The sequence below is a fragment of the Hetaerina americana genome, unplaced genomic scaffold (genome assembly GCF_022747635.1).
Source record: "Hetaerina americana unplaced genomic scaffold, ioHetAmer1.1.p SCAF_13, whole genome shotgun sequence".
NCBI lineage: Eukaryota > Metazoa > Arthropoda > Insecta > Odonata > Calopterygidae > Hetaerina > Hetaerina americana.
Window position 1 is genome coordinate 5272478 of NW_027286403.1, and position 10118 is coordinate 5282595.

Sequence of the window (10118 nt, forward strand, 5' to 3'; positions counted from 1 at the left end):
CATAAAAAGAATTTCTAAAATGCAAATCTATTAATGCTTGGATGGATTTATTATTAATATGAATACGTTCATCTACTACTCTCTTCCAACTCTCTTAAAACAGGTGAAACTTGATGATGAGGCCAGCAACATGAACTGGTGCCAATTATTCAGAACCCCCAGATTGGATAGAAAGCATTGGATAATAGGGGTATGTAATATTAACATAGATTTTCTATTCCGGGGAATTTAACAGTATTTAGTTGGTGAAGACTTCGTTCTTCTTCTGGACATTGACAGCAAACAGCCATGTGATGAAAACTTCCAAAAGAAGATAGATCCTTCACAAAAGTTTTCTAGCTTGCTATTAGTCACTTATTTGTATTGAAAAAGAACACAAATGAAACCTATTTCTAAATTATGAGTGAAATAATTTAATACAATCAGAGATATATTAATAGTATTTTTTACATTACATAGTTTTAGTTTGAACATTTTTCCACTCTATATTGTTGTGAAAACATTTTCATCATATCTCATTTGAAGATTCCAACTATTCAATTTGCAAAACCAAATCAAAAAACAATTTGATTGTTCCATACTAAAGGCTTTATGTTAAAGATACTTATTGATTAAACAGAGCAATGAATGCAAATCAGATTCTGCATTTTTAATAGCCTGAAAGCTCTGTGAGAAAGTGAGCTAAAATCACATAAGAGTTGGCCGATTAAAATGCAAAGTGCTCTATTACATTTATCAGCAAGATCTTCAGCCAACTTGTTGATACTTTATTGATTGCATGATAACAATGAACAAATATTTAAACATATGCATTTGTTTGTTTCAGTTCGAGCCAAAGTTTCAAAACATGAATTATATCAGACGAATGATATTATATGAGTGTCGAGCGGATCCTGAAGACACATCTGACATGGAGAAAGCTGTAAACAAAGGAGGCCATTGCTACATGGGTGATATGAATAAAGCTTGGAATCATTGCAAATCTCTTGTTAGTTTTCTATGGGCTCCAGGTTCAGAAGGTAATGCATCATATCTTCATTTTTTATTTGTATTTTTGAGTGGTTAAAATAATTAAAGATATATTTTTCTTATAGGTACCATATTTCCTGAGAAACGAGGAATACCCATTGGTGGAAAACATAGAGAAACCACTTATTTCTTAATGCAAATGCAATATGATCATCCACCTGGCCATCCTGGTAAGTGGATAATGATCCCTAGAAAGAGTAGAGAACTATTTAGCAGCAATGACTCCTTATTAAGCATGATAGTCATCTAGCACAACACTCGCACTGCTCCCTAACATGCAGCATATTAAAATGGAGAAAATCACCAGAAATATCATGAGAAAATTACTTTTAAAATTTTGTTTACATTTCTAAAAATAACTCATCCATTTTTCAAGTTACAAGAAATATCAAATCAAAAGAGGGTTTTTCCTCCATCTAGAAACATCAAATTGAATAAATTGAATATACTCCACAGCATTAATTTATGCACTGCAAATGATGGAAAAAGCTCCCAATTCGAGCGAATTGAGTGATTATTATAAGGCAAGCTTAAGAAGGCCTTTTCTTTACAGGCAATCAGCAGCCATGTTGATGACTTGTCATGGTCTATAATTCTATTGATATACAAGGTTTTTGAGTGTTGTTGCATTGTCATTAGGGATGCTTTCGTCCAAGCTTTCATGCCCATTATAGGTTCCTGATGATGCAACTTTGAACCTTCGTTCAAAATTGACTCTCTTTCAATTGCTGTGCATTGAATTTCCATTTATTTACCATTGATGTTTGTCAAAGGATTCCAGCATTGATTTAAATATCCTTTGCGGAGAAAATTGCAGAGAAAAAAATAGCAAGATGAATTTGACTAAGTGACAAGTATGCACTGATTTTTTTCACCATAAAAGGATTAAGTAACTTCAAATAATTTGTTTTTGCTCAAATATTATAAATGGATATTATGAATACACCCCAACACTCAGTTGGGGGATATTGATAATATCCAGATTCACTCAGTTAATGTTGATTATGGCAGAAGTCATGGAAGAAGTGGAAATAAAGAAGGAAGCACGCAGCTTTCCTGCAAATTAGCATCCCACATGTTCTCTGTCTGCTTAAATAATTGTGAACAAAAATCACCATTGTTTAACTTCCTACAAGATTCTTCTCTTCTGTGATGCTATCTTCCCTGAATTATCACAGGAATCAACTCGAAAACTGGTTTTGAAAGTTGAAGGTAATGCCCACCTCATACCTCACACAATAGTGAGTGAAAGTCAAGCATTAGCAGGGTATGGGGGCTGTGCCACCTATGGTTTCCCACAAAGTTCTAGTACCCAAAAATCACACAGCTTGGACAACTAGATAGATAAAAATGATTTTGGCCAATTTCATTTAAAAATTTCAAGCTAAAATAATTTAAATTTTTAACCATTCTTTTTTTATGGCAAATAATATAATTTATGAAATTATATCACAATCAAATATGTTAACTTACAATTAGCATGTAGTTTAAGCCAATTTAATAATTGAGAAATTCTGTAAATTGAAACAAATGTAGCCAAATTTAAACAAGAAGTTTTTGAGGAAGTTTACATACTATTTTAGCCATCTTATGGAGTTTACACAAATTTTTAGGCCAAATTTTGAGCTCCATGTAACACCCACCTTATCTTGTGTTTAATATACCAGAGAATATTATTGAAATATACTCGGCCACTGAATAAAAATTTCTAAATTTCAATTTTGACCAGCTTTTTCTGATTTGGGCACTTCCATACCGTGTTCATAAAATTAGAACCACCCCTAATATATAACCTAGTGCCTTTGTTTACGTTTCAAATGGACTACAAGTCTCTGAGGTAATAAATCTGAAAATCTCTTCACCTATGTCTAGGATGCTCCTCTCTCTCTATCTCCTTTACCCCACTACAAAATATTTGCTGAAATATATTCACTCTCCTCCCTCCCTCATCCATTGTTCTACTATATATCACTTTCAACCTTCAATCCCACACCAAATTCCTGATCAAATAAATCATTTACACCCCATCTGTAACTTATACCCCTCCTTCAACCCTGGAAATCACACAACTTACCCTCCTATCATGATATGGCACATATTAGCACATTCAGAACTTCCGAACTGCTTTGGCTAGAAAAAGCCAATTAATTCTCTAAATTCACCACTCCCTATACAGCCTTACTCTTTTCATGCTATTAATAGCACTCTTTCAGTCTCTCTGTCCCCTCTCTAGGAATTCTTTCATTGAAAAAGTGAATAATTCACCAACATTAGACTAGAAGCATGTGTCCAATGCTAAAAATGCTTAGAAATTAGCATCAGAAGCCCCTCTAGAACTTCTATTAATCACAAAAACTTCCTTCATTTCCACTACCTAGTTCAATGTGGAGGATGCACTGGGGTGCGTCCAAGTCTGCATGCTGAGGATGCAGTGTTGCATCTCATCACAATGCATCTTCCATTTACTCAAGCATTTTCTTCCATCCATCAGAGCACTCCCAACTTTTTCCCACCACTGGTGGAGCCTAAACATAATCAGAGAATCCAAATTACATGTGCATTTAATAACAGCTATCAAGATATCTGTAATATATTAAATACCAATGAAAATTGCGTCCTCTTAATGGTTACTTACTTCACCATTAGCTTCAGCAGTAAAAGGATGGATATATCGAATTTGTAACAAAGGTTTCCCTTATATTAGCCTCAAACGTTAACTATCAACTACAATCAATAAGGAGAAAGCACTTATGGCACATATTTAATATCTTGCATTTCGTCATAAGAAGGTAGGTAAAAGTTTTGTTGCTTTTAAAGAATCCCTACCCTGAAATACGTGCATGCATGCATGGTTTCTCCCTCAAAATTTCATATTACAATATTTTCAGATATTTTAGAGATTCAGTTTTAACCCAATTGTGGACCACCCATACAATATCATATGCTCATAATTTCTTTGATTATGGTCTCTGTGATTGCCATTCTTAAGTGCTGAAGGAATGCAGATTTAAGTAGAGGCCCTAAAAGAGGGAGGAGCAGGAGATGCACTGCATTTGCTATTTAACGAACAAATTAAATTTGGCGGGCCTCATGCTTTTTCATGTTATGCCTTTATTTTTAATTTAGGTTACTCTAAAATTAACTAAATATGACCACACAATTACTTATACTTTTTAAGTAGTTAGGAAAATATTCATTTCTTTGAGATGTAATCCTCTTTCATTGGTCTTTTGTCATTGCTAACTCTTGCTTGTACCTTTTTTTAGTTTGACCTGGTCAACTTTCCCAAGTAAAATATTTACAATTTCAAAATTGGATTGCATACTTTTGTCATAAAGGTCTATGCTACTTCCATTCCAACATTTGTCTACTTGTTATTGTTGACTACGTGATATGAATTTTGAATTCTTTTTTGGCTCGGAATATGGATTATAAATCACTCAGAAGATACAGAATGAGCATAGACTTAATTGATAAAACAATCAAACCAAAATTGGAATTTTTTATCTTGGTTTGCAATAGCATTTTGTTTCATGGGACCTTTATACTTAGGATTATTTTGTATAATTATCTTCCCAAATATATATAAAGTGACTCTTAGTATATTTAAAGCTAATTAAAAATCTTCTTTACTACTGAAATTACTTCAGTACAGTTGAATTTTTGAAAGATAGCAGAATAGCTTTAAAATGACTCATACTACCTTTAAAACGATTCTCTAAAAAAAACGGTCGTTTACCAGTGGCACGAGCGGTTCAGAAGTGGTCGTGAGTCAATCGAAGATGATGAACGCAGTGGCAGACCATCGACATCGAAAGTCGGTGAAAAAATTGATAAAGTAAAAGAAATGTTGGTCAATAACCGCAAATTAACCATCAGAGAAATAGCGGAGGACTTGAACATTGCCTATGGATCCGCCCAAGACATTGTGGTTAATGATTTGGGTTTCCGTCGTGTAGCAGCAAAGTTGGTGCCAAAAGACCTCAATTTCATGCAAAAAAGAGACCGTGTTGACGTCGCAAAAGACATGATTTGCGAGGCTGAATCCGATCCCACATTCATCAAAAGGATCATTACTGGAGACGAGACGTGGGTTTATGCGTACGACACGCAATCCAGACATCAGGCAAGTGAATGGCGTTCACCAAATGAGCCGAGACCAAAAAAACCACGTCGTTTTCAGTCAAAAAAGAAGGCAATGCTGACGGTTTTCATGGATTACAACGGTGTAGTGCATCATGAATTTTTGCCAGAAGGCCAGACAGTAAACAAAGAGTATTATTTGGGCGTTATGAGACGTTTGCGTGAAGCAATTCGCCGAAAGAGACCAGAAATGTGGGCAGAAAACTCGTGGATTTTGCACCATGATAACGCACCGTCGCACAGTGCTATCATTATTCGTAATTTTTTGACGAAAAATGCAACAAATACCATCCAACAGCCACCGAATTCACCTGATTTGGCTCCCTGTGACTTCTTTCTGTTCAATCGAGTTAAAAAACCATTACGGGGAACGCGTTTTAGCAGCCGAGAGGAAGTAATGGAAAAATCTCAGGAAGCACTGATGGACATACCGAAAACCGAATATAAAAAATGTTTCGAGGATTGGATCAAGCGCTGGCATAAGTGTGTTGCAGTCGATGGGGATTACTTTGAAGGGGACAATATAGATTTAGATGAATAAACTTGTATTTTTAATTTTCTGAATAAATTCCGGGAAATTTTTGATCAAGGTAGTATATGTATATTCTTCTGTTTTCCGTAATATTTCAATGTGATTATGTTCTTTCTGACTTGTCCCATATTTTTGAACTGTGAAAAATAACAGAACTAATGAAGTATTATTATTATAGCTCTCATAATGTAAGTTGATTATTTTCAGCTGTAACAGACCGCTCAGGTTTAGATGTGCTCTACACAGACAGGAAAGGATACACAGATGCTGGTTCAATTCTTGTTGGTCATCGAACACATCCTTATATGGTATTGCCCCCAATGAAAACTGACTTTGTTGTGAGAGGCTGGTGCACATTTGAAAAAGATGAGGTATGAATCCATTTGATTTAGTCTGCCGGATTGAAATTGGACAAAAATGCCAACTATTTATGTTGTATGAATGTTTTTCATTGCTATTTTTCATTGCATTATCAAATTTATAATCATTTGCAAAAGGAGAATATGTGTAATGTAGTATTTTATTTAAAAAATAATATAAAAAATATAATGCTTACCCTTGCTAATTTTGACCTGGGTAATCCGAACTCCTGAATAATCCAGACGAGAGTCTAGCAGAGTAGTACGGTTGGCTTATTAAGTGGTCACGAGGACAGCACTTTTTTAGTCTGCTGAAGAGTATGTTTTGCTTAGAAGTTCTAATGAATGTAGTGGAAAATAATTATAATACTTCAATAATGCATCAATATTCCAGTTGTAAGTTTGAAATTGCATTTCTTGAATAAACTATTGCTGTATGAAAAATAATTCACGTGTTCATGTAGATGCTGCATATAGCGCTACAGACATACTGATGTATTTAAAAGAGATGTCTAATTTTTTCCATGAGATCTTATGACTCTACACATAGTACATATTTAATGATTATGAAATCTTCTGGTGAAAAAAACTATAGAAACTTTTAGCAACTATAGGCTCATTGACAGGTGGCACTAAAATATAACTTGCAACTGTGAGCTTTAAACAGAGTAAAGTTTCATGTGAAATTGGATGTGTTGGTTTTCTTTTTGAAGTTTGGTATCTCTTGACACAATATCTGATCTGAAGAAGAGAAAGGGCTCAGATTAATCTAATTGCTTTTAGGTTTAAATTAAATTAATAGAAAATCATTCATTTTCATTGAAATGATCCATCAAAAAAATGCAAACAACCACTCCCGTGGTGATATTCATTTTCCAAAAGCTGATAACCTCCATTCACTACTGTTCACTCATAGAAGCCTGCTACATTCACTCAAAGTTAGTAAAACTCAAGGCCCACTCTCAAATGCTGTTGTAGTATAAAAACATTGGGTCATTATATTATAACAAAATATTGAAAAGAAACAGACAAATTTTTTATTGTTTTACTATTATATTTTATTTATACTTATTATAACAATAATAATAAAATAGTTTATAAAATAACAATAAAAACTATTTTGCCATATATAGATACAGGTAAGACCTGTATATCTTACGATCATAATTAAGCAAAACCACTTTCAGAACAGAAAAATTGAATAAAGGAATAAGTAGCTATTACCCTCTAAATCAGATATTTATTTAGTTCTTACAATCCTTTTTCATGCCCAAAATTAAACTTCTTCTCAGGATAAATATTCAAGCATCAAAATATCTAGCAGAATTATGTGTTCCACATTGCCATTAGGTTTTAGGGTATGAAAAACTGTATGAGAGATTATCCCATGCAATAAGCTACTTGTTATGTAAAAATTCTAATATGGCATACAGAATTTATTTGAAAATGCTTTGGTGAATAAATTTCAAGGCATTTATGAAAAAAAGCATTTTTTGTGTCCTCTGGCACCATGGCAGGCCCCTTGGACATGTCTTCAACAATTATAACAGATTAAGTATTTCCAAAGCATATGAATGCACATTATTTTCATTTATTAATATAAATTTTTAATTTTATAAAAAAATTATAGCTTCATTGAATTATGTAATTCATACACAACATTTTGACCTTCTGGGCCTCTAAAACTTTGGCACCCTAAACATATGCCTAGTGCACTAATACTTACACTGATCGCTTACTTATTAATGTTCTAATTCCTAATAGATAATAAACTATACATTACCCCAATAATGGGCGATTTAAAAATAGAGGATACTACCTATTTATTATTTTGCCTCATAATATAGTACTACATTGTCTCTTTTCCTTTTGACCCTTTACTTGCTCTAGCCTCTAACAGCGCACAACTGGAAAACCTTCAGTTTTCTAGTACCCTCCTACCATAGTATGTAGCCAGTCTTGGCAAAAGTCCAATCACTTCAAAGTCCAGTATAAGAGTCTGAGGAGACCTGTGGCCTCAAACCTAAAGCCTGTAATTGTATTGCTACAGGGAGTTTAGTTCAGGATTCAAAAGTGATGTCCATGTTTAGAATGTGCCAAAACAGACTCAAAATTGGCTCATAGTTTAAGTTATGTGCCTCCAAGGTAACACTTCACAGTAGCAAAGTATGTATAGTATCAGTAGTACAATATCAGACCCACCTGCACGAGAATATCATCTGCTCTACCCAATGAGTTCTTTTTAATTTCCACAGCCTTATTTTTCAAACAAAATTTCATTCTTTCTTCCCATTTCATTCTCTTGCTATAATCACAAATTTCTGAGAAGTACTTTATCAAAGCAGCCAAGTACACTGTGGCCGAGTATGGTTTTTTCATGTATTAGATGAACGGCCCAAGTTGTATGATTGCCTGGTAGGTTGAGCGTTCACTCACTGACATGTCAAAATCCTTGGTGATTACTCCTGAAAATTCCACTTAAAATCTACGTGGTATGATTGTCTCCTAACCAGAATTTCAGAATGGTGACACAGGACAATTGTATCAATAAAATTGACAATTTAAAAACCCAAAAGGTTTAGTGTAGGGGGAGCTTCATCCTAAATTATTGATGAGGTAGGGATGTATCAGTTACTCTTCCAAATGACAAAATAAGGTTTATGAGGTTTTTTGTGTGAATTATATCAAATATGGGTTTCATTGTCAGCCTCAAAAATTGCACATATAAAATAGCATAGATATGCAAATGAGTAAGTTTTTCTGAGAGGCAGACAGGCTCATAGAGGTTGTACTGATGACTGCCCAACTCTGCTCCACTCTCCCATGGCATACCCTGTCAGCAACCCTAGAAGTCCCAGCCAGATGGCTGGAAATATCTGGAAGGTTGCTCTTGCAGCAATGTTCCTAAGTGTGAGGAGGAAGACTGGTGCAGTTATCAGTTCTGCCACATGCATCAAAGCCAACCTTGGAGTTAATTACTATAGGCTAGATGCTTAAGTCTCATGATCCAAATACCATTCTATATTAGCTACTCTGGACAGATTTGAAAAATATTAGTTACCAAAGCCAAAAAATTTGTCCTTTAAGACAAACGTACTTTGTCATTCCATAATATAATAATAACACTAGTGTAAGATTCAAATATTAAGCATTTGAATCAAATGAAATACGTATACCTAAGCTCTCAACTTACATTAAAATTATTTTTCTATTTCAGATAATGAGTGAGAAGGGAATGAAAATTTTCTCAATAATGCCTATGACAAACCAAGCAGGAAGAAAAGTTGTTCTGCGACATTTCAGAGAAGGGCATGAATTGAAACCTATTTTTAAGGTAACAATTTCCACTGGAATTGATTATTTCACTGCTTAAACAGATGACTCTTCTGCCTTTATTACAGTTATAGCTTTATTATACCTTTATTATAACTTTTATTGTGGTATGTATGGTGAAACCTAAATCAATTGTACCTAAGCATGATGGCTGGCAAAAAGGTACCAATAAGTTAATGTTATGAACATATAAGAAAAATAAGTTTGACATGAGTGGTATAAAGTTAATTATAATTTTTATTAAGCTTGTACTGAAATAGTGAATATGATTTTATATATTTTTTCAATGTTTCCTTTTAAAAAATAATTGGTGGCTGCCTACATTTGCATGCATGCACACATCATGTGTACTAATTAAATAAACTGTACTCAACAGTCAAATATCATACAGTAATGAGTATAAATAAAAATATACAGATATTGTGATCGTTGAGGAGTTTAAAAGTACTCTACTTGGTATATTCACATTATTATTCACAAATACTCACCATACTTTACAGAAGAGATAAAGGTAAAAGTACTTGGTATGGAAGCATTTGGGGCTGGAGTTAGCAAAGGCATTAGCAAAAGAAATAAAGGTAAATCATCGAATTATAAAATCCATCAGACAGGTAAATCACCAAATCATCATCTCTCTTCTTGAAGAGAGAGGATCAGTGACCAGCATGGTTTTGGTTGAATGGGTGATAATATGCATGCATGATCACATATAGGTACATGCC

At 34.0% G+C, this 10118-nt stretch overlaps 1 protein-coding gene across 1 annotated transcript; it reads left to right on the forward strand.

Annotated features, from left to right (window-relative positions):
- The first annotated feature begins 847 nt into the window (after nt 1-847).
- LOC139686124 (dopamine beta-hydroxylase-like) lies at nt 848-6081 on the forward strand. The gene is made up of 3 exons (XM_071583308.1): nt 848-1019; nt 1095-1199; nt 5912-6081. Exons 1-3 carry the CDS (start codon nt 848-850, stop codon nt 6079-6081), a joined length of 447 nt encoding a protein of 148 aa, XP_071439409.1.
- The last annotated feature ends 4037 nt before the right edge of the window (nt 6082-10118 follow it).

What these genes read in the sequence shown, in the direction of transcription:
- LOC139686124 (XM_071583308.1), top strand. Translation starts at nt 848, where the DNA reads ATGAATTATATCAGACGAATGATATTATATGAGTGTCGAGCGGATCCT. An exon ending in ATGGGCTCCAGGTTCAGAAG is followed by an intron (nt 1,020 to 1,094) that starts GTAATGCATCAT and finishes TTTTTCTTATAG; the next exon opens with GTACCATATTTCCTGAGAAA. An exon ending in TCATCCACCTGGCCATCCTG is followed by an intron (nt 1,200 to 5,911) that starts GTAAGTGGATAA and finishes GATTATTTTCAG; the next exon opens with CTGTAACAGACCGCTCAGGT.